Source organism: Larus michahellis, chromosome 14, assembly GCF_964199755.1.
Source record: "Larus michahellis chromosome 14, bLarMic1.1, whole genome shotgun sequence".
NCBI lineage: Eukaryota > Metazoa > Chordata > Aves > Charadriiformes > Laridae > Larus > Larus michahellis.
The window spans coordinates 2,873,251-2,897,877 of NC_133909.1; the positions used below are offsets into that span (position 1 = coordinate 2,873,251).

Here is a 24,627-nt window from a genome sequence, read left to right on the forward strand (position 1 = left end):
CCTACCTGGCCCATCTCCCACCTCCTTGCCTTCTCCAGCATGTCCACCATGCGATGCTCCTCATATGTTCTTTAATCACCCATCCCAAGGTCAGCCAGCTCCCAAACCCAGGAGACCCTACAGCTTGCAGGCCAGTCACTCCTGCTTCTTCTCCTGAGAGCACCTGGGGGGTGGGATAAAGGAGGGGCAGAGTCATGGGACCAAGAGAAGAGATGGTGCAGCCAGACCCCCTTCAGTGCTCCATTAAGCAAAGTGCCACATACAGAAGACATTTGATGTTCCACAACCCCTCTATTAACCCTGTCATTGAGGCTTGGTGATGACAGAAGGCTATTATCAGTGAACAAATATATCAAAAGAGTTCAGGGCTCTGATCATTAAAGGATATTAACCCAGGGAGGCAGTTTCTTGCCTTTCCAAAGATTTTTCAGCCTGTCCCAAAAGTGAAATGTTAGGTCAAGAGCCAGAAATGGAAGGGTTGGATATCTTGCTGCAGCAGCAGGAGCTGCTTTCTTCTCCTGCAATACCAGGGAACTCCAAAGTCCGGTCTGACTTTTTAGGATCTTGTTTCTGTTCCACTCCAACCACCCGGCTGTGACACAGCCTGAGACATCTCTCTGCAAAGGTCCCAGGCAAGGAAAATATCTATGAACCAAACTTCCAACAGACATTTATTGGTTTGGGTTGAAATCAATGCACATGAAACAGTGTCGCTCCCATGTGCTGCGCACCTTGGCCATCAGGCCAAACAGTATCGTATGACCAGGACAGCAGCCTGTCTCCTTCTCCATGACCAGCCACACAAACACAGACAGCAAACACAGAACAAAACAAGCCGGGACCTTGCCCGTTTGCCCTCGGCCATCCTCCCTGCCTGCTCAAGCACTCCTCAGAGCTGAAGTCTGGGTCTTGGGGCCTTGTGGGGTGGAGGTAGGGATGAATTAGGAGAGCAAGTTTTGAATCAAGGGCTCTTTCTTGCCTTTGGCTCCCTCTCGGTCGAACCAACCAAACTCTGTTACTCACCCTTCCCAAGAAGACCCTGGGGAAGGCAAGGACAGTGAGAGGGGCCCTCTAGGTCTCGAGCCTTCAGTCTGTGTGGATCAAAGCGAACACCAGTATTGTACCATGTGCACAACTGCAGAGTGACCAAGCAAAGCAGCCGCTGGACAGTTTCTGGAAGAGCATGGAGTGAGTGGCCCACCCTGTCCCATCAACTCTCGGATGGATGCTATTGACGATGGCCTATCACCCCTGTTTGGACAACAGCCCCAACTCTGTACTGCACCTCACTCCGTTACACAGGGTTGGCAAAGCAGACTGTGACTTAATTTGCCCCTGCGATCTACAGGGTGCTCCCTCCAGCCCACACTGAAACCTCCCCCAAGTGAGGAGAGCACCAGGAACCGGCAGGTGGTGTTTGTAGGATGCTGTAGGTCATTCACAATAAGCAGCACAAAATGTAAGCAGGCTTCAGACTGAGACCACTGAAGTCAACTCAGAGGTGACATGAACAAAAGCAGGGTCAAGTTTTCCAGAGACGACCAGGTGCCCAGGTGCAACAGATGACCATGATGGCCCACTCGGGCCTTGCACCCTGGTCTGCGAGTGTGCAGAGGGACTGGTTTAGGTTATGGGCTTTTCTGGCTGCTGGGAAGACCCTTATGGGGAGGAGATTGTTCAGGAAGAACGAGTGAGGGGAAAACCCCTTGCAAAGGTTAGAGAATAGGTTTCCACACACTGGGTTTTCTGGCAGTGTTGATAAAGAAATGCAGGAGGGACTTGGGCCTGCTTATGGTATTGCACCAGGAAGGTTCCCACCTGCGTTGTGTTTTATAAGGATGAACGTGCTAACAGATGCAATGGAAAGCACCAGACGGCTTGTGACCATCTCAGTGGCACGGGCGTGCTGGTCAGTGACCCAGGCAGGAACATCATCTCAAGACTCTACAGAAAGATGCAGCAGGACTGAGCTGGAGGAGTCAACATTTTGGCCAGACCAGACCTCTTGGGCAGCCACCCAAATGGGAGGCTACCGCAGGACACCTAGTAAAGCCATAGCATCGTACAGGGCAGAAGTGCAGGGCAGGAGATGTGACAGGCCTTCACAGCCAGCGAAAGAGAGCCCCTGGTCTGCTGCGATGGGCATAATCAGCTCTGGCTGTGCCATCTCAACACAGAAGGATGCTTAGAAGGGACAACAGGAACTGAGACAGTGGGTGACCGCAGGGTGCCATGAGTCTTTTGCACAGGACTTCATGTCCAGCTCATGGTGCCAAGCCCAGAGGCGCTGGCTGGGGCACTGTAGGGCAGGACTGAATGCCCTCTTGGTAGCGAGAGTGTCTCTACCTTCCCCTGCCACTTTTCCAGACTCCTGTTTGGTCTTCATTTCCTTCTGCATGCTGCCCTGTTCTGAATTTTTCTCCTTTTCTCTTTTGGTCTAATTTCCTCTTTTTTCTCGGAGCTGAAAACTGAATCCAGTAATAGTGAGATAGGGAAAGCAACTCATCTGCCCATAGTTCAATGCATCAGGTTTGTGCTCAGGTGGTAATTTCACCAGAATTAGCCCTTCATTCAGCTGTCTCTGGGGACTGCCCTTCACGCTTTGCCCAGCTCTACCCAGAGCCATAGAGCGCCTTGCAATAAAACCGGTGCAAGCACAACGAAACCCAGACCAGAGATATTCCCCTTTAAGAGTCCCCAGGAATCATCCCATAGAGACTCACAAGGTGGTACAAGGCTAAGGATGAGACATCATCTGTGGCCACAGCCCATCTTGGATGGCGCAGCACAATGTTCTCTCAACATTAGCTCCCAGTGCTTTTTTTATTACTCTGTCCAGGTGAAGGACTGTACCGGTCCTCTTTGTCATGGACTCGCTTGCCGTTGCTGCACACACCTCTTCCAAGCTGAGCTCGGGTGGAATTCGGTGTTTGTTAATGTCATGGAGGAGACGACCGTTGACGTGGCACCAAGGACACATGCCATCATTCAAGCTTGCACCAGCCTGCTTGGGAAGTCCCTTCGGTGGTGGTGCCGCAGTGGGAAGCATGAACAATGACGGGAAGCTGAAACTCTCGGAGGAGAGCAGATTGTGGACTCTGGCTGGAGACCTGGGGAGGAAAGGCAAGAGATGGGAAACCATGGGTTGCAACCATGGGATCCCCTTGGTGCCTCCCTTCTCCCATGGCTAGAGAGCCAACCCTGCTTTATAGCGCGACTGATGCCAATGAGACTAACTCTTGGGTGTCAGGTCACCTGCCACAATGGAAGTCTCCGGCAATATTAAGGATGAGATGTATACTCCTGCAGAGACTACAACCCACCATTACCATCATCTTCCTCTTACACAGCGCGTGTCACACATGCTGTCAGTCAGGACCTAGCACTGAACTTTGGCCACCTTCTGAGCGAAGCCCAGGCATGGAGGAAGGTGGGAGCTCTGTGGGTGGGTGGTTTCACCTTCTCACCACTGCCCTGGGATGAGACATAAAGTCTGGACTCATATTTGTGGTGCTGGAGCCCAGAATTTCACTTCAACTGTATCAAAGCACATCCTTATAGACATAACTTCATCTCAGATGTGACTTGCTTCACCTGTGCCCTCACCACACTCCAGCAAGAGTGAGCTCAGCTCACCGGCTATCACCAGTTCAGCCTTTGCTCCATCCCACATCAAGCTGTTTAGGCCTTGCTTGACTTGTCTGCACCCCACAGGCACCAATTTTGGCAGCATGTGCTGTGGAGCAGTCTCAAGCATCGGCATAAGAGTAGGGAAGCAGCTTTAGCCTGGCAGAGCTGATCCAAGTGGGGATCCAACCACCCACCTCTGTGAACCTGGTCACTTCGGCCTCCTCCTGGGATAAGGTGGAGAAGTCCACACCAGCCTGCACTGGCAAGAAGCACCTCTCTATGGGTCTGGTGCTCCCTGAGACTTCTACAAAGTGATAATGTTTGGAACGGGCTTATGTCCTGAACCACTGGCAAGTGGGCAGGGATGTCTGGTTGCCTCTTGGCAGCCAGAGGATAGTCCTGCACAACTGACACAGCCCGGCCCTTAGTCGACTCTGATTTAAAAATAACTGGCACATCACTCTACAGCTGGGCACCTGTGGCTGTCAGCAGATGCCAGTGATTTAACTGCAACCTGCTGAAAAGGAGCAGGCGAGAGGGCCAGCGAGAAGGCATGTGAGGACCCTCAAGGACAGAAAGGCATGGTGGCTTCTTAGGTTTTCAGAGAAGATGCTATGAGAAGACAGAGGCATTGGTGCTGTAATTGCATGAGCACCAGGTGTGCCCAGCAGTGGTACATTTGACCGACAGCTCCCTCTTGTTGGAGATGCCTTGGTGCCCTGCCCTCCATCTCTCTTCCCCCTCCACCCCCTCGTCCTCCTCCCAGCCACAACCACTGCTGCTTCTCTTCCAGACCCTCTCTCAGGACTCAGTGGGGCTCCAGCACTTTTCTCCAATGCCAGCCCCACAGAGCAGGGCTGCCGTCTGGTGGTCCCTCACACCCCATGCCTGCAGCACCAGGAGCTGTGCGTGTCCTGGACACCAGGGCTCACCCACCCCACACAGGCACTCAGGCTCTCTCAGCACACCAAGGAAGCCCCTCTTGCCCGGCCCAGCTTCCCGGGACGTGTACACTACCATGGTCATGTCCCGTGCAGAGGAGCTGGGGGCTGGCCTACATGATGGAGCAGGTGAAGCCACAGCACTCCTTGAGCAGGGTGAGGCCAGTTTTGGTCATGTACGGCGCGGAGGTTTGCTGCCCCCTGGAAGTCATTTTCTTCTCTTTGACAGGAGCTACAGAAAGAGGAATCGATTGCCTGGTGACAAGAGTACAGGCCCACGGCTTCTTCTTAGAGCTCCTTTCAGGGCTAAGATGCTGACCCTCTTCTGACCAACAGCTGGGCATGAGGTTCAGCATCCAGTACCACAGGCACAGGGACCCTGAGCTGGAAATGCCTCCCACCACACAGGGGAGTTGTTCCTCCAGCAATGATGGAGGCACAGGGAAGAGGGTCGCCACTAGGGGCCATGAAGAAAGGAGGGCTGGATGGATGCCACAACTTGTGACCTTAGCTAATGGTGTGATGAAACGTAAGGAGCTGGCTGGAAAGGGTCAGATGATGTACATCAGCCCTAAAAGGACACCTACCCGTCCCCATTCTCATAGGACATGCTGGCTGGGAGATGCCAGGAGGGAAATGGAAGCATAACATCTGTACCAACTCAGGATGCTTCCACAATGTGACCTCAAGCACCACCATCCCCCAGTTGTCATTTCCCCACATCCTCCCATAATAACAGATAGCTTTCACGTAAGCTAGCCCCACGCAGAGCAGTGAAATCTTGAGTACAGAGTCCTTAGGAAAGGGGAGAAACTGCCAGGGAGGTTCAATGCAAGGAATAAAACTCATCAACCACCTACTTGCTTTCTGGAGGTAGCTTTTGGAGAGCTTACTTTGCAGGAACTCTGCCATTTCTTTGTCTTCTTCCCTTTCCCTGTGACAAAGAGATTGGTTAGCACTCAGGAAAAGAGCAGCAAGGCATCCAGGACTACCTAGCATGGCATGACACAGATCAGAGGACAGACTGCACTGTCCCCAGAGCAAGGAATAAATTACACCCAGCTACCTGAGCCTCTCAAACTCCACATCGTCCACCAGGAAATCCCGCGTTTCCACAAGCTTGTGTATCTGCTGTACCAGCTCCTCTTCCCTCTGCTTCTCCTCATTGGACTTCTCGTTCTCTGCAGCACAGGGAACACATTTAACACACCAACAGGGGCCATCCTGCCCATGCCAAGGTCAAGCTTGCTCTGCTCAACCCGGGAGCAGATGTGAGAGTGGAGGTAAAAGCCAACCCAAAGTACGCACCTGGATCCAGATACAGGCTGCTAAATAAACAACAAGCTCATCCCACGCCACCCTTGCTGGGAGGAGACAGGTCTGGTGTTATTGAACTTTGAATTTTCAGTTTCTCCCCAAAAATTTCATGGGGCTGAGCACTGCAATATGCAACTCTGAGCTCTGCAGAGCAGAGGAAGGGCCCTTCAACAAGGTGACGTCTCTGGTGGAAGATGACCATGGCCTCGCTGGGGTCTTCACCCTGCACTGCTAACCCTAACCCTGACCCAAACCTTAACTCTTACCCTAATCCTAACCCTGGGTCTCAACAAGCTCAGAAATGTCAGACTCAGATGTCACCCTTCAGTCAGGATGTGTTTAACCCGCATTCGCCACACCAGCACACCCCACCAGTCTCAGCTTGGCCCTGAGCTGGCTACGGGTCCAGAGACCCCTCGGCCAGGTCCTCCACGTGTCTGAGAAACCAGCCAGGGATTCAGGTGTACAGGGAATTATCAACAATCCCAGATGCCTTGGGAACACCTCACACCACCATTTATCCCATACATACAGAGACATGAAAACCAATACGATCCACTGGGTTTTGTGGCCTTATTCCCTTGTTGAACACGGTCCCGGTGATCTCATCCTCTACATCTGACCTTTCAAACCACTGACAGCCCCACTCCCACCCCAGTGACAAGGATGGCCACAAGCGTCTGCCAGGCTCTTTTGAACGTATTATCCTGGGCTGTCACCTGAACCCCCAGAGTGACCTACCTTGAGCACGGTGGGACCCACTTGTGCCACATATCTTTGGGTAGTGAGTTAGTGAAGACCTGAAAACTCTCACATCCCTAGGAAGTCATGTCTTACGTAAATTCATACATAAGGTAAGTGGGATACGTGAAGATGACAGAGATAAGGCTAAGGACTGTTAAATATAAATGGAGAGCTACCTTAGGTGGAAACTCTGACTGTCTGTGCTGCAGCTATTTAATACCATTTATGAATTCAACGTCCAGCTCCAAAATCAATCCAGCATGGGATGGATCAATCTCCAGTCTTCCTTCAGCTGAATAAAAATGCAGTGAAATTCACAGTGTGGAGCAAACCCGGTAGGCTGGGTCTCAGCAGTTGCCTAAACTATGTATTGATTTGTAGTTTAAAGCCTGCTACATATTGATCGGAGGAGCTGCTGCGGGGGTCCGAGTAGGAGGAAGTTCTCATAATCATCATGTTGTTAGAAATATCCCCAGCAAAAGTTTCTCCTGCAGTTGTGGTCTTGTGCAGGGAGTGAGCTCGAGCTTCCTGGCAGAGAAAGGTGATCTGGACCGAGGTCTGGGCCACAGCTCCTGGTCTCCTACCATGAAGAGTTAAAGCAAAGTCACCTGGCCACGGGCACTGTCTCTGTGCAGCAGCTCCCACCTGCCTGGTGGGAACCGGAACACTTTACAGTGCCATGTGGATGCCATACGAATCGGAAACATCAGGCTGTATGCAAACATACCAGCTATCTGGAGTTAATTAACCATCTGCATTCCTGAGTTAGAGCATGTCGGAGTTAACACACCTGCTGGGTAAACATTGCACCTTTTCTTCCGACTTGCTGATGCCAGAGTCCATCACGACCCTGATATTTCTCCGAATTATTAAAGGCACCTTGGTGTGGTGAGATTTCAAGCCACAGGTCTGGCTGAGCTCTGAGTAAGCACTGACGTGTTCGAGTCTTTATGCGAACCAAAGTTCAACGCCCGTTTTTACGAATGCTCTGCTGCTGTAGACTCACAAGACCAACGATTTGCAGGGTTTTTTTCCATCAGAGTCGGATTTGAGCCAAGTTATAAAGAAGACAAAAAGAGCAGCCCTGATGCAAGCGGCATTTCTGCTCTCAGCTGAATCTGAGAATGCTGAAAAGGACAGAAATGAAAGACCAAAGCAGATGAAGGAAAGCCAGCCACAGTTCTCAAGCTTCAGAAAAGGCCCAGTTTATCTCTGGTCCTGAGCCATCATTTAGGTCATCTTGGTTTATGAAGCGGAAGGTGTTTGAACTAAAAGGCCACAGGAGATTGGGGTCTCTATGTTTTGCAAGCAGCTCCCGTTTTTATGGCGGAATCCTCCCCTCCCCTGTCTGAACCTCCCTCTGGACGCAGCCAGGTCACATTAATCTGATCAAGACCCGCGTATTAAGCAGCGGTTGGGTTCTAACTGCGTGCTGATGATTCACAAGCACACACAGCACAGCGGAACTATGGCGCTGGCAAGGGTGAAGATTTCTGGCCACCCTTGGCTTTGAGAAAACCTTGGGTACGGAACCGATGAGCTGAGCTGCTGCTCTGGGAAACAGATGTGCACAGCTGGTCCCTTGTCTGCATCCACTCATTGGTCCTGGTGAGTGCAGCATCCTCAGGGAGATACTTGTGGTGGTCCAGACCTTACTGCTTGGATGGGTACAAATAAGCGGGGATTTGTCTCCCAGTCGGTTCCGAAAACACACAGAAAGTCCTTACTGGGGATGAGGATGTCCTAGGAGGCGGCACAGCCTTATGAACAGAGACGGACGCAGCTTGTGGGGAGGCCTTTCTTGCTCGTTCTCATTGAAACCCTGAGCTGTTTGGTGTGTGCTTTTGTTGAATACTTTGATTGAGGAGGATCATTTAGAGAAATGAGGTTTGGCCTTTCCTGGACTGTGGAAGGGTCACGGGTGGCACTGGCTGCGACCGGCACATGGAGGGTCACCGCTCATGATAAGGAGGGGGACAAAACTGGCATTTTCTCCCAGCTGAAGTTTTCCCACATTGTCCTGGACTGTTTGCCTCTTTTCAATATCCCGAATGATGAATTTGCCTAAATCAGGGACGTCACTGAACCCCTTTGGCATGACATCCCCCTAGCACCCACCCTGTGACGGCTGCAGCCGGGAACCCTTCCCTGGCAGCTGCTGCCATCTGCCCCAGCACTGACACACATTTCTGCCAAGGCCACAGCAAGAACTCACTGTTTTTCACATACTTGAGGCCATCTTCCCTCCTGCTGCTTCCAAAGGGGGCCCTCCATGGTGTGGTCTGACAACGTCACCTGCCCTGTCCTCTCAACTCGTCTGGGGATCCTCCTCGGTGTATGTGGCAGGTCCCACTGTGTCGGCATTCATTGCCACCTCACTCAGCGCTTGCCCTCCTCCTATACCAGATCAATGCTTCTCCTTAAAGGACTCATGTTTTTCCTCCTTTTCTTTTCCTCTGCCTTTCAGCCCAGGCCTGGACAAGGACTCCCTGGCAGCAAGCAGCAAAGGATCCCAAGACAGATCTCACCAGCAGCGTCCCTGGGAGCATCCCGGGGTGGGAGCCATTCAAGAGCTCCTTGTATGTCACGGAAACCTTTCTGCCAATTGCAGCAGAAGGCTGCAGCTCTCCGAACCTTCACAAAGCCGTACCTGGAAGGGCTATGAGTGTTTGAAGCTCCTTTTTCAGCCGGCTGATTTCTTTGCAAAGCTGAATGTCATCCATCCTGCAAAGACACAAATGAAAACCGCTGAGGGAAAGAAAGACTGGGAGAGAAAAGGTTCAAAACCTCAGGAGCAACAGCCGGCCAATGCGCTCAGTGCCCGTGGCGGGGAGCACAGATTTACCTGCCTGCTCATGGGAAACGGCAGCCCACTTCGGCTTTTGTTGGAGCTCCATGGGTTGTATCACTAGTTGTTGGCAAAGAAAAAGGTTCATTGCTCTAATGACAATGAAGCCTTATTAAAACCTGGCACATCCACCATGCAATAGCAGCTGTGTTTCTCCTTCTCCCCCGGAATAATCCCCAAACAGCAAAATCCAGAAACAAACGGAAGCTTCTGCCACGTAAAAAAGATCTGACATTTTTATACTGCCTTCCTGCAGAATTAAAAAAAAAAGTAAAAGATGAAACACAACAAAGGGGGAAAATGTGCAAACTTTGCAGGGGTCCGCTGACAAACAAGGTCATTTCAACAGGAGAAAAGGAGTCTGCCGAAGCCGCAGACAATGAAATAATCTCTGGCTCAAACCACACGACAGCAGCAAGATACCCATCAGGATGGGCTCAACTCAAATGCCAGCGGCGGCTGCTGCTGATGGAGCGGGTGGAGGACACGTGGCCCTTGATGATGTCTCAGAAGCACCACAGACACTCAGCGCCCTCCATGGACATACCGGCTCAAGTGCTGCTCGCTGCTCATGAGGGCTGGCAGAGAAGACTTAACCCTTAATTTATTGATTGATTTTTTTTTAAAAAAATCACATGCCTATGCCCTTGCCAAAGCCCTGCTTGGACAGAACTGAGGAACAACGGGGTCTGGCCATGATGAGCATCATTACTGCAGTTTGAAGAGCTTTATGCGCTCACCTGTGGTGAGGGAAACCCCAAGAGCAGACAGTGCTGATGGCTGAGGCCTCCCTCTACCACAAACCAAGCCATCCCTGAGGATCTCCCCTGGGTAGGTGACACATGAAAGACAAGTCACAACTCCAATAACGCCCAGTGCCTCTGGTCTGCGGGCCGTGCTCCCCAGACCCTGACTTCCCTCACTCCAGCAGCCTCTGGCTCTAGTGACCTCTTTGCTTTGCTCTTTAGGCTTCTTTCCTCAAAGTCCTCCTGCTTTCTGCCAGCAACTCATACACAGAGCGAGCAGCGACCCAAGGGCTGCCCAGCCCCTTCTGTCCTTCCAGCAGTCTCCAAAGCTGCATCAGCCTAGAGCCAACCTTGGCCAGCCACATCTCCAACCAAAGCACGATGAGACCAACCCATCTGACACCCCTCCTTCTGCTCAGAGCCCTCCCTGGGCTCCTTGCACATTATCCCTCAATGGGAAGATTAGGAAAAGCCTGCTGCTCTGATGTGGCATAGAATCATAGAAACATTTAGGTTGAAAAAGACCTTTAGGATTATCAAGACCAACCTTTAATCCAACACTGCCACGTCCACCATTAAACCATGTCTCTCAGTACCATGTCTACATGTCTTCTAAATCCCTCCAGGGATGGTGACCCAACCACTTCCCTGGGCAGCCTGTTCCAATGCCGAGCCTCGGCACCGTCTGTCCAGCCAGCCCGCAGCCAGTGAAGCACCATTTCCTTGGCATTGAGGTACCTGGGAACTTAAGTCCCTGATCAGGGATTTTGGCTGTTGGTTCATTTGAGAAGAATTTTTACAAGCCCCCACGAAAGATATATATTGTCAGTACTCCATGAAGTGCCACCCTGTGTCAAGACGCCGAATCTCCTGACCAGGGTTGGATTGTTGAGCTGGGATTTGGAATGTTTCTCTTCTTTCTCCAGGCTTACCTTGGCATGGGTGACCACCCTGTCCAGACCATCTGACATCGCCCATCCCTGTTACCTGGCCTGAAGCTAGAAGAAAGTGTCTCCATCCAAAATCCAAACCCAGATTTTCTGGGCAGAACAGGCTCCCATGCCCCCAGGACAAAAAATTCCTCAATTGGTGCATTCACAAAGCAACCTCTTCATGGACACATCAGTCCTCATGCTCTCGATACACCTCTTCCAGGAGCTTGGAGCCAGCAATGGCACCAGAAGCCCCATGGCAGAGGGGCTGCGGTCAGGCAGCCCATTAAAATGGTGCTGAGTAGCCCCACCAGCAGAAAAGGAGGTTCCCATCATCACCCTGAGGTAGATGTCCTCTGTCCTTGACTGTTTTCTCATGGCAGTGCAACTAATCCACTGATATCTCAGAAACACCCGTACCTAAGAGCTCCACAAACCTTAGAGACTTGTGACCGCAGCCCTGGATGTTTTAGACAAGACACTGAACCATGAGCAGTCTGTGCTGGGAAAACATCTGGTGGCACAAACCTCTCAGCTGGATACCAGATGGGTCCATACAGGATTTGGCCCCACGCTGCCCTGTGCATGGTGCCTACATGGGGTGGGATGGGAAGCATTTGATTGATGGTAAGCACCAACACCGCAGGGCACAGTGGATAACCTGGCTTGACTGAGCCTCCAAGAGGAGCAGCATATCCAAATGTTGACTCTGAGGAATCAGCCAAGCCGTTTTTCACCTAGACAAAGGCACAATACATCCTCCTAAGCCCTACCAAGCACCCCAGCATCTTAGAACTTCCCATGAGCTTCCCAAGGTTGTCCAAGCCTTCGATGCAGAAGGACTCCTTGGACACTCTGCAGCATGCATGTGAAATCGTCCAACCTGGAAGAGCACAGCTGAGGTTCCTAGCAAGCTCCGTGGCTGTGAGTGATCAGAAACCCTAACACACATCTGTGTCTACAGGTAATACATGACTGACTGATGAGCTGGGGCCACCTTGAACAGATGTGCCTTTGGTTCCCTTTGAAGGGTGCGTTACTAAAAGCCCCGTCTCCATCTTCGATAATCCTGCTGGTCCTTCCACTGAGTCATGCTGTCCACCCCTTCTGGGATGAGTCATATTTGCTGGAGCTACTTGCTGGAGCAGCTTTGTCAGCTGAGCCGAGGACACCAGAAAAATGAATAAGGGAAGGGAAAATACACAGACTGACGCAGAGAGACCTTGTGAGATACTGCTGTAGGAGGAGATCATCTCAGGCGGAGGAGAAGACTTCCTCTTGGCTCTGTCGGATTTGTGCTCCATCTGACAGTGTCTTTATTTGTTTGTATACCGCACCGAGCAGGTCCACCGATGCCAACGTCTGGGAGCTGCACATGGAGAACAGCGAGGTCTGTTTGTCCTTTTATTGCCTGTTCCTAGTCCCATGGTGGCCAAGCCCCGAGCTTCTACAGACAGCACCAGTGGGGAGGTCTGCAACGGGACACGTGGGCAACAGGCTGATCGCTAATGATACACTTATTACAATTAAAATAAACAGTCAAATGACAACTGAAATATTACTCAAATTAAATTGGAATTTAATTCTGTAAAAACTGATAATGAGAATAATAAACGGGCAGTAATAAAAATCCTCATTTCAGTAAAACTCAGGAGAGATTGCAAAGACAAGCACCCAGAAGGCTGCTGCTGGAGCTGAGATTACTTCTGGTGACAAAACCTCAGTGAAAAAGGTCAGCGACAAAACTTCTGCCACTGGTGACAAAAGTCGGTGCAGCATCAGCCGTGGCCCCGGGGCGCCGATCAGAGCCGCGAGTGGGTGAGGTGCGGAGCTGAACCTCCCGCAGGAATTTCAGACCTTTCTTTTTGCCCTATGAAAGGAGTAATATCGGGAGCTTCATCGTCTTCCACAGCACAGACGTCTCAGAAATGTTGGAAATGTTTTAGTTTGACATTGCCAACGAGAAGAAAACACTGATCGCTACCGACGGACCAGGTGGGTCGCTCCTCCCTTTGGCAGCACGTCAGATGTCCATCGCCGTGAGCCCCACAGTCCAACCGATCCTGAATATTACATTTTTTTCCTCCATTGGGAAAAAAGCTCCTTTCAGCCCCAGGTCTGCAACCTTTTCAACCCTGTCCTGCCCAACCCAGGTCTGGGGATCCCTCTTCTCCAGCAGGATGCTCAGGGAAGCCCTCAGCTTTCCCTGCCTCCCAGAGCCGTGCTCCTCCCCGCTGTCGCGCTCCGCAGAGCCGGTGCTCGAGTCTCCCCCAGCGCCTCCAAACCATTCAGACATGGAATCCCGGCATCTCCAAACTTCCAAGTGATCACTTCTGCAGCCGTGCCCACCCTGGTATGTCATCTCTGTAGGTGACTTCCTTTCGCTTTCCAAGTGCAAGCCAAGGAAGAAAACAAATAAAGGGATAAGAAAAAGCAAGAGATGTGAGTTTTGACAGCACCTGTGAGATTTAGGTACCGGTTGCCATGGAAAGCATTTAAGAACTACACTTTTTATGACTTCCAAAAATCCTTTTCAGCAATACATTCAGGGGGAAGTGTGCCTCAAAGAGGTCATCACTCCAAATCTGAGCCTCTAGACCACAGTCCAGCTCACAGCTTTCCCCAAGAGCGGATTTACACTGGCATTTCTGGGCTTTGGTGAATCCTGTGGTGCCGGTACCAGTGGGGACCCAGACACATTAAAAAAGCAGCATATTAAGTGCTGCAGCCCACTACGTATGATTTTTGCCATTACCAGCAAAAGATCCCAGGCTTTGTGTTGACCTGACACCACAGGATCTCCGGACTGGGCTGACTATAGCAATTTAGTGGTATTAAAAAGATTCATCAACCCAGACTATGAATAGTCCTTTTCCTCCCAGACCATAAAAACTCCTGATTTTCCCAGGGAAAATCTTCCTTTTCACCCTAAGCGCTGGTTCGTACCACTGCAACACAGCGATTATTTGATTGCCTTAAATGCGACAGGTCTAGAGATTTTTACTCAAAACCTGCTTTGATTATCGAAATGGACCCTGGAGAAAATCCTTCCCTCCTCATGTGGCTGCAAAGACTGTGCTGGGAGTGGAGAGCAGGACGCTGCGTGGAGACGGGCATCAGGCACCGACGCCGGTCCAGCCCCAAGGCCGGTCCAGCCCCGATGCGTCCCGGTGTCCCCGGGCAGCCAAGGGATGGAGGAGAAATGGAGGAGCTGGGAGGATGTGCAATAACTCAATATAGGGAGAGTAAACCGTGATCGTCTGGCTGTTCGACAGCCAGAGAGCTGCATGCTGGGGCAAAGCGATCTCTCCAGAGAGCAGCAACGAGCCACCAAACCTCAGGTCCCTTCCCAAGCCCAGCCCCAGAGCCACGCACTGAGGAAGAGTATGGACCCGCTGGGAAGACTGGGTGCCTGTGCTTGAATATGGAAACAATTACTGTAGTTAAACCCGTGCCATAAACTCTGTTTGCATAGAAATCGGCTGGCTGAAATCATCACAGCGGCAGCGGCAGCTTTGTGACAGGGACCCATTCAAGCCCCTTCGGAAAGCGACGCCAGAGCAGCGGGAGATGGGGCACTTCCAGGCGGAAAACGAGGTGCAAAGTGGCCTCAGCTCTGCTCATCCCTGGGGACGATCCGTGTTTGATCGGGCAGGCAGAAAACGCTGAGGTGACCCTGGGGAGAGGGGCCAGCGCCGGAGGAGGGCAGGTACTCACATGTACCGCAGCTCTGACTCCCTCCTCACCAGGATCTCCCTGATCCTCTCGATTTTGAAGAGCTCCCCTTCGATGTCATCAATGGTGGTGGTGGAGTCGGCCATGGAAACAATCTCGTCCTCTGCAAATGAAACGGGAGCCACGTTAGCCAGCAGGAGATGTTAAACGCGTGCTGAGGACACCAGGGACCACAGGGCTGTCACGGGGACCCCCCCCCCCCCGCCAACACCAGACCAGCGTAACCACCAACCCTGCCGGGTGCTGCAAGAGGAGACAACGGGCACGTGGAAAGGCAGCGACACAGGCAAGGGCACTGAGCTGACAGTGACCGCGTTTTGCCTTTATTTATGCTTTCTGTGAGCATCGGAGGAGAGCTGCTCATTGCCGCGTTACCATCAAAGCCGGCGTGGCTTGCTGAGCGCAGCTCCAAACACACATGCAATATGCATGAAGTCTCTGGATGAAAGAGGACCTCAGAGGCCACCAGGCCCCCTCATCTGGGCTTGCAGCTCTCTGAGCCTTAGAAACGAGCATTATTTTGCCAGCTTGCGCTGGCGCGACAGCACACCCTGCTCACGTCAATGTTGTGCTGGGCTCTGCATTGCTGAGAAAGCCCCAAGTTTTTTGGGGGGGTCTTCCCCTCTGCTGAACTGCACGAGGCCAAGGGAACTAAAAAATCCTGGTGGAAAGGACAGGAATTTTTCCAGAACCATGTAAGCCTCAGGCATCTCCAGCACATGGACAGACACCCAGACACATGAGCCTGTCCTCCAGTATCATAGAATCATAGCCTGGTTTGGGTTGGAAGGGACCTCTCAAGGCCATCTAGTCCAACCCCCCTGCAGTCAGCAGGGACATCTTCAACTGGATCAGGTTGCTCAGAGCCTCATCCAGCCTGGCCTTGAATGTCTCCAGGGATGGGGCCTCCACCCCCTCTCTGGGCAACCTGGGCCAGTGTCTCACCACCCTCAGTGTAAAAAATTCCTTCCTGTTATCTAGTCCGAATCTCCCTTCTTTTATTTTAAAACCATTATCCCTTCTCCTACCGCAACAAGCCCTGCTAAAGAGTTTGTTCTCAGTATGTGCCAGGACCAAACGCTGGGCCCATGTGGCGCAGAGGGGCCTCCTGAGGAGTCGTGGAGGTGAAGCTCCCACAGCTGTTCCCTTTCCACCGCGGGCTGGATGAAGACACCCCATCTTTCCCAACCCCCTGGGGACCCCCCTGTGGTACCCAGCAGGCCAGTTCGGCTTCCTCATCCTCTGGAGCGCTGAGCATCACCTCTGTAACCCACTTGAGGAAACTGAGGCAAGGAAAGGGGATGCCACTTGCTCAGGGCAAGAGGCAAAAGCCTCACAGCAAAACGCTGGGAAAAGGCGCTGTGATTTATATTTTAGAAGAGCACAGTGGCAAGCCCAGGGACAGACGGGACAAGAGGCCAGCAACCTCAGTGCCTTGCTCCGGCCACCAGCTCTGCCTCCCCCCCTCCACTGGTTTACACACAGATGTCCCTCTGACGCCCCACTGGTTTGCACAAGCCCGTCACACAGGTTTACACGAGGACGCCGTGCTGATTCAGCCAGCGCCTGCACGTCCCGCAGCGGCTCCCAGCCCATTTTGCGGGGAAAGCTGAGGGACAGCCAGCTCCCGCCTCCCAGCCCAGTCTGGCTCTTGGAGACACATCGCTGAGCGTCTTATCAGTGACATGCAGCAGCACATTTGTCACAGGCGGGCTAATCTGGCTGTCCTGTGATGTACACACAGCACAGGTTGGGGAGAGGGGGCTGAGCAGCTACAGCAAAGCCAGGCTATGAGAAAACATTAAAAATGACATACATCAAGGGGCATATTCTGCTTTCTTTGAATTTCCACAGGACACATCTCCCCTCTGAGATTTTGCCTTCCTGCAGCCCGGAGACTTTCCCTGTGCAGGGAGAGGGAAGAGCAGAGCCAAGGAGCACCAGCTCCGGGAGCAGGATTTTGTGGGCAGCCCAGGTCTGGGAATTGGAGATGTCAGAGCTGGAGTGCGCGGCTTGGGGATCCCAAACAGGAGGGTGCTGAGTGTTACAGGGCAGGAAAACATTAAGGCATAAGGCAAAACACTCTTCACTCACTGGTCCTCCACCCATCATGTACAACTGCTTGAGAAATCATTCCTGCGGTGAGGCACGTTTCCAAGGCTGCTGGCAGAAAAGGTTTAATAGTGGAAATACGAGTGGTCTGGGCCATCATGGCTGGTGTGGAGAGCAGTTTTCTGCTGTTTCTGACTTAGAAACTCATGAGGACTACTTGGAGATTATCTCCCTCTTCCCCTAGCCACAGTGGCCACATTTCAGCCAGTGCCAGCCTGTTGAATCCTTGTTCCCTATTCTGAGCTGTCAGGATGCTCCCGGGGACCAGCGCCTGCTCAGGACAGACCGACAAACGCAGGGGTTGGACGAGGTGTGGGGTTGGATGCGCTGCCCTCCCGCAGCTCTTGCTCAATGCCTCTGCTGCAAATTTGCACAGAAACCCTCCCGCAGCTTTGTTTCTACGGGCCTGAAGGGGGTTGCTAGGGGACCGGACTGTGGTTGCTACAGGACTAGGATGCGGTTGCTAGGGGACCACACTGCAGTTGCTAGGGGACCGGGATGCTGAGGTCCCTCGTCCCAAGCATCCTGCTGCTCTGCCACCCCAGAGCTCCTCTTGCCCGCGCTATTTTGCTGCACCGACACCCGTCAGCGCCAAGCGGCCGAGGCCGTGCCCCGGGGACAGGCAGGATCTCCCTGCAGGGGACGGCGGGCACGCAGGTAACGACACACGTGAAGGTGGAGACGGTACAGCCGGCGTGTGCTTGTAGGCAGCCGCTCCCTGGGGTCCGGCTGTACTTCAGCGCAGCTCGAGACCTGTCAGGAAAAAGCTGCATTGCTCTAAGTGCCGCTTCTGTGGCTATAATGACACGGCTGATTACAGACGCGCCAATAAACAACCGTACGAGCTTACTGCAGCCTTCATTAGCCAAGGACAAATCTAATCATCCCTAGGAGCACGGGGGGTGTGTGGGTGTGTGGGTGGGTGAGGGGGGCTGTCACTCCTGGCCTGGGTGGGTGGGTGAAGAACCCAGAATACCTTTGATCGCTGGTGGCAGGAGTATCTGGCTGAGGTTACCAGCCAGCTGTTTCCCAGTGGGTGAGCGCAAGGGTTTGAAAGAGGTGTCAGCATCACTTCTTCTCCCTTCTCATCTCAGAACCTCATTAGCAGAAGCCACCCCAGACGGGAGAGGTGAATCCTCATCTGTGTACGTGAAAGGGAGGAGGCGGCAGCGCTGGGCTGCTCTCCCCTGTTGCGGCAGGAGGATGGGACGTAATTTCAGCCTGTAGGCAGCTGCCCACCAGAGCGAGAAAGCTCCTGGCTCAGCTCTGGGTGGGTTCCCATCACAGACAGGGAATATGGTGTGGCTGGGACCACCCTGCCCAAGAGGAGCTGCCCTCGCGCACTCCCCCAAAGTCACCATTCTACAGGACATGTCCCAGCTGCCTCCTGTGAAATGGGGACAGCAAATAGGTCTACACCACACAGCGGAGCAATGGCTGCAGAAGAGCTGGAAGCTCTTCAGCCCCTGGCTGTGCCTTCAGGTGATGTGGTTGAGGTCATGGTACTCTGCGTGCCTCAAGCAAGACATGTCCTCAGGCACGGCAGGGAACTGCTCACCAAAGCAGTAAGTCCTGGACAAGAAGCTGTAAGAGGAGAGTCATGTGCCCAGAGCTGCTTAATTCGGTGCAGAAGCAGAGGGAGGGCAGTCCCAGGTGAGTGCTCCTGCAAAATAAAGCCCATGAACCCTGGGAGGGAGCACCTGGACAAGGGGACACAGAGCTACGCCTCTGCAGCAAAACCGTCCACTAAACCTCATGAGAAACCAATGAATCCGTACAGGTGACTAATGGGCAGCTGATAGGATGGGAAGATGAACTTGCTCATGGAGCATCTGCCAGCATCTGCCAGCACCTGAACATCTGAGTGAAGGCAGGAGCTGGAGCACTGGGTGGGTGAGGAGAGGCTGTGAGAAGCAGATTGAAGGGTTGTTCAGACGCTGTGACAGGGATCAGAGAGGTTGTGGGACACCTCCTGGACCAGGCGGTGAGCAACCTGATCTACTGAGCCTGCTGTGAGCAAGGGGTTGAACACAGTATCTCCAGAGGTCCTTCCCGATCCAAATTCCTCTGCAGTTCCATGTAATGAGATCAGTCTGTGGTGACCGAAAGGGATGTGCACGGATCTTCCCTGCTGGCTGAGGAGATGCTTTCTCCAGGCAGATATGGGGTGCTGCTGAGTTCCTGAACCCCAGCGGCCACCGGCATGGGCCAGACCACAGCTTTCCTGAGAGGGTGAGGAGACCAAAGGGCACCGTGCGCCCACGAACCTGTGCGATGGCGGTGACACCATACAGCGGTCGCAAATGGCAAGTGCAGACACTCGGAGCTCACAACGGATTAAAACCCAGCACACCCTGCAAGCAGACAGCTGGGCAAAAGATTTCCCTGGAGGTGGCTTTGCCAAGCTGAGGCTGGGTTTCTTACACCCTCCCTAAGTGCCCGGCACCAGCAAGGGCCTAAGGCAGGGATGTTTATTAAAGCCGTGATCGAGCTCACAGTGCTGAGTCTCCCTTCGGGGACGGAGAGGGATGACACCCGCATGCAGCCATGCTGCCCGCGGGGTCCCTTGGCTCCCACAGCTGCACACACGCCACTGGAGCCAGGCAGAAATCAATCCCGCGCTGCCCGAGCAAAAGGGCCCCCGACTGGCACCGATTCAACCCAGCAAACCAAGGAAGGGCAGAAAGCTTCAGTTTAAACTTGGAGATGCTCTAATCATCACACATGGCCCAGGGGAAGCAAGTATTGTTAATGAGGAGTATAATAGCCGGAGACTTCCACTCCATATGGCTTTGGTGAAAACATTTAGACAGCCAGCAGCAAGCCTGAGATGAGTCACGGCAGCAACCAGCGCACGGATGAGTTTCAAACGACTTACTTCATGATTAAAGTTGGGTGATGGATTGACAGTCCCCCGTGGAGGGGGTCAGAGGTCTTTACTTGGGCTCCATCCCAAGAGGCTTTTACCTCAGCCATGTGCTTTTCTCTGCCCAGGGCATGGGCAGGGGGCATTCAGCCTCTCAGAACCAGCCCTTGCCCCACAAACTCGATAACGAGAGCGATGGTAACCCCCTGCCCGGCTCTGGGGCAGCCTCGCCAGATGGGGTGCGATCTCCACCAGCCACACTGCCTGGCAGGAGGGACACGAGCCTCCAGGACTGGCAACGCACAGCCCAGCACGCTGGCCCCGGGGGACAGGATCATGCCTCTACTCTGCTCTGGTGAGACCCCACCTGGAGCACGGTGTCCAGCTCTGGAGCCCTCAGCACAAGAAGGACATGGACCCGTTGGAGGGGGGCCAGAGAAGGCCACTAAGATGATCCGAGGGCTGGAGCCCCTCTGCTGTGAGGACAGGCTGAGGGAGCTGGGGGGGTTCAGCCTGGAGAAGAGAAGGCTCCGGGGAGACCTTCCAGCCCCTTCCAGTCCCTGAAGGAGGCCTACAGGAAAGCTGGGGAGGGGCTGTTTGCAAGGGCATGTAGCGACAGGACGGGGGGCAATGGTTTAAACTAGAGCAGGGCAGGTTTAGATGAGACATTAGGAAGAAGTTCTTTGCACTGAGGGTGGTGAGACCCTGGCCCAGGTTGCCCAGAGAGCTGGGGGAGGCCCCATCCCTGGAGACATTCAAGGCCAGGCTGGATGAGGCTCTGAGCAACCTGATCCAGTTGAAGATGTCCCTGCTGACTGCAGGGGGTTGGACTAGATGGCCTTGAGAGGTCCCTTCCAACACAACAGGTTCTATGATTGTATGACTCCATGATTCTATGCTCAGATGGGAAAGATCACAGCCACTGGCAGCCTGCGAACCACGGCACTGTTTCCCTGCCAGTGTTCCCTCAAGTAAACCAGGGAGAAACGTGCAGCCGTATCCCGCTGCAGTCAGGGGGTGTCTCTCTGGCTGTTCGTGCAGCCTCTGGCACAGCCAGCACCACTGGGGCCGTGTTACACAGCCATAAAAACACCAGAGTTCCTGGGTGAGGTACCCCGGGATGACTTACGGGGGGTATCACCAGGGGTGTAGCCCCTCCACAACACCCAGCTGCTGTGTGCATGTTCCCCTGGGCACCCCCCGAGGACAAGCACGGCAAGAGGCTGCGCGTGCTCAGCGCTTCACAGGGCTGGCCTGAGATTTCCTGGGATGGCTGCAAACAGCAGAGCAGCGTTCAAAAACCAGACAGCGACCGTTGCCACGTTCTCGCCCACCCTGAGGGTCCCCCAGGAGCTGGGAGTTTACACAACTGCACTAACCAGCAAACATCGCAGCCACCACAGCCCTGCTCGCAGGCACCCGAGGCGGGAGCCCGGGCCATAGCCAGCACCCTGAGTCCAGCAAGTGTTTGGCCCTTCCCTGGACCACCCTGATGTCACCCAGCTGCTGGGAGCAGCGGAGCCAGGCGATGTAAGCGCCCAGACCCCTCCAAGGGCAGGGTCTCCACTCTTCCCAGGCAGGGGAGGTGCGGGGGGAGGATACCATGCTGAAAGGCACAAAGGAGAAGGACTAAAACTTGAGGCAGCTCACCAGGGAGCTGAGCAGCTTCTCGGGCAGCACCCTCATGCACTAGTGCCAAAGCAAGATGCTGGAGTTTGCTTCATCCCTCCTTCCCTGCCTTTCCAGCTGCCTGTCCCCCATCCCGCTGGGTGCAAGGGGCTAAGGGGGAGCAGAATGCGACGGGGAAGGGGAGAGGTCGGGGGGACATCATGGCAAGGGGCTGCAGGAGCCTCCCCTCCCCAGGATGCTGCCCGCAGCCCAGCATCGGGCCCCTTCCTCCCACCCCACGGATGGGGACTCTGCCCTGGACAATCCCCTGTCCCCCCTCTCTGCCCACCCCCTTTTGTACTGGAGGAAGTGGTCAGAGAGGGGAGAAGGCAGCGAAGGGCAGGGTGGGCACCCCAGTTTGCCACTCACAGCCACGCTCACAGCCGGGCATGACAGCACAGCGGCTCCCTGTCTCTCCAGGCAGCATCAGCCGGATGGCGGGCTCCATCCCTCCTTCCATCAGCTCCTTCCCTCCATCCTTCCTCCCCTCCAGCCGTCCCTCCTCCCCTCCAGTCCCTTCTGTCCGTCCTTCCCCTCCTCCATCTGCCCCTTCCCTCCTTCCATTCACTCCTCTCCCCCATCCAGCCCTTCCCTCCCTCCATCCCTCCCTTCCCCCCGTCCCTCTCCCCCCCATCCCTCCCGCCCTACTCCCGATGGGGGGCGCGGGGGCTCCGGCGGTGGCGGTACGGGTTCGGGGAGCACCGCGGGGCTCCGTTCGGTGGATGAACCCGCCGGGGTGCTTCCCGGGGTGCCCGGGGAGTCCCGGACCCACGGGGGTCGGGGCGTGGGGGGGCAAAGTTTGGACGGGGCAGCGGCCCCGCCCGCCCCCTCCCGCCGTGCTCACCTGGCCCCGCGCCGGCGGGCGGCCACCGGGTGGACTCCAGCGATCCGTAGCGGGGGGGCGTCCGGCTCCCCTCCATGCCGCAGCCCTGCCCGCTCCGCTCCGCTCTCGCCGCGCCGCTCCGCTCCGCTCCGCCGGGGCGGGCCGGGGCTCCCGCCCCCCCGCGCCCTCTGCCGGCCGCCGCCCCCCGCGCCACCGCCCCGCTCCGCCCGGGTCCCCCCCACCCGACCCCCCCCCCGCAGTTAGTGCCCGGGGCTCGGCACCCCCTGCAGCCCAGAGCGGCCGCTTCGCACCCCCGTAACTCTCCCGAGGGGCGGAGGGTGGAACTCGATGATCTTTAAGGTTCCTGCCAACTCCAACCATTCGGTGAGTCTATGAATCTATGACAACCGCAGCAATAAAGGCATAAAAAATAAAAGCGGCCCCGCCTGGCACAGCAGGTGAGGGGGGCAAAACCCATCCTGGTGGCGATGCTCGGGTGGGCAACCAGGCTTTGCAGAACCTGCTGCGGGGTGAAGCATGGCGTTAAACAGGCCCCCCCAAAGACACAGAGTCACAGAGTCATAGAATGGTTAGAGTTGGAAGGGACCTTAGAGATCATAGAATCATAGAATTATAGGATTGCTGAGGTTGGAAGGGACCTTTAAGATCATCGAGTCCAACCTTTAACCTATCCTGACAAAAGCCACTTCTAAACCATGTCCCTCAGTGCCCCATCTACCCTTTTTTTAAACACCTCCAGGGATGGTGAATCCACCACCTTCCTGGGCAGCCTATTCCAATGTTTAATAACCCTTTCAGTGAAAAAATGTTTCCTAATATCCAATCTAAACCTCCCCTGACGTAACTTGAACCCATTTCCTCTCGTCCTATCACTTGTCACCAGGGAGAAGAGGTCAGCCCCCATCTCTCTACAACCTCCTTTCAGGTAGTTGTAGAGGGTGATGAGGTCTCCCCTCAGCCTCCTCTTCTCCAGGCTAAACAACCCCAACTCCCTCAGTCGTTCTTCATAAGGTTTGTCCTCCAGACCCCTCACCAGCTTTGTAGCCCTTCTCTGGACACGCTCCAACACCTCAATGTCCCTCTTGTAGCGAGGGGCCCAAAACTGAACGCAGTACTCGAGGTGGGGCCTCACCAGTGCCGAGTACAGGGGGATGATCACTTCCCTAGTCCGGCTCACCACACTATTCCTGATACAGGCTAGGATGCTGTTGGCCTTCTTGGCCACCTGGGCACACTGCTGGCTCATATTCAGCCGGCTGTCAACCAACGCCCCCAGGTCCTTTTCTGCTGGACTGCTTTCGAGCCACTCTGCCCCAATCCTGCAGCACTGCATGGGGTTGTTGTGTCCCAAGTGCAGGACCTGGCACTTGGCCTTGTTGAACCTCATACCATTGGTCTCAGCCCATCGGTCCAGCCTGTCCAGATCCCTCTGCAGAGCCAACCTACCCTCAAGCAGATCAACACACCCGCCCAGCTTAGTGTCATCTGCGAACTTACTGAGGGTGCATTCAATCCCTTCATCCAGATCATTGATAAGATCATCTCGTTCCAACCCTCCCGCCCTGGGCAGGGACACCTCCCACCAGCCCAGGTTGCTCCAAGCCCCGTCCAACCTGGCCTTGAACCCCTCCGGGGATGGGGCAGCCACAGCTGCTCTGGGCAGCTCTGCTTCCCAGCACAAGTAACTTTTCCCTATGGAAAAACACAACAGCAGGTGTTTGAAAAATGTTCAAAGATATCATAGAACTTATGCGTTGACCTGAAATTCAAAGGTTTGTTGGTAGTACGCACACCAGTGGGGATCTCAGTGACGAGTGCTGCCCCTCTCCCCTCTCCAGCCGGGAGTCTCCTGCGGGACACGGCAACGACCAGTCTCACCACCTTGAAGGTTTGTCCCAGCAAACTGGTACGGGGAAGGCAAGGATGGGGTGTGAATTGTAAACCCTCCCGCTCGCAGGGTTTTACGCTTCTCACTCACTGATACCAGAAGCACTTTCTCCACTGAGGATTCCTAACCTGCTGCCCTCCGGGGAGGCACACACCTTAGCAGCACCTTCCCCGAAACGCACGCAGGGGACACATCACGTCCTCTGCTAGGACACATTTCTCTGCGAGGACGTGCAGGCAGGTGGCACTGATGTCCCCAGGCTGGCTCTGTGCAGGAGCACAGGTCCAAGGGGAGAGGGAGGCTGGGCTGAGGGACACACCACCTTCAGGAGGAGGCACAGGGCCACCCTCCAGCAT

General features: G+C 54.4%; 1 protein-coding gene across 2 annotated transcripts; it reads right to left on the bottom strand.

Annotated features, from left to right (window-relative positions):
* Positions 1 to 649: 649 nt before the first annotated feature.
* Positions 650 to 22,513, bottom strand: LOC141751341 (bMERB domain-containing protein 1-like). Of its 2 annotated transcripts, XM_074607933.1 has the most exons (7): positions 22,384 to 22,513; positions 14,876 to 14,996; positions 9,283 to 9,356; positions 5,638 to 5,752; positions 5,432 to 5,505; positions 4,648 to 4,803; positions 650 to 3,110 (listed from the first exon to the last, which is right to left on the bottom strand). In XM_074607933.1, the coding sequence occupies exons 1-6, from the start codon at positions 22,457 to 22,459 to the stop codon at positions 4,685 to 4,687; spliced, it is 579 nt and encodes a 192-aa protein (XP_074464034.1). In that variant the 5' UTR covers positions 22,460 to 22,513; the 3' UTR covers positions 650 to 3,110; positions 4,648 to 4,684. The 2 variants fall into 2 exon arrangements, with proteins under 2 accessions (XP_074464034.1, XP_074464033.1); XM_074607932.1 differs by lacking the exon at positions 4,648 to 4,803 and having other exon boundaries at positions 661 to 3,110.
* Between the last annotated feature and the right edge of the window lie 2,114 nt (positions 22,514 to 24,627).

Bases quoted from the DNA above. Each gene is read 5' to 3' on its own strand.
- LOC141751341 (XM_074607932.1), bottom strand. From the start codon at position 22,459: ATGGAGGGGAGCCGGACGCCCCCCCGCTACGGATCGCTGGAGTCCACC. The intron at 14,997-22,383 runs GTGAGCACGGCG...TTTCATTTGCAG, and splicing joins GCCCGCCGGCGCGGGGCCAG to AGGACGAGATTGTTTCCATG. The intron at 9,357-14,875 runs GTGAGTACCTGC...GTGTCTTTGCAG, and splicing joins GAGTCAGAGCTGCGGTACAT to GATGGATGACATTCAGCTTT.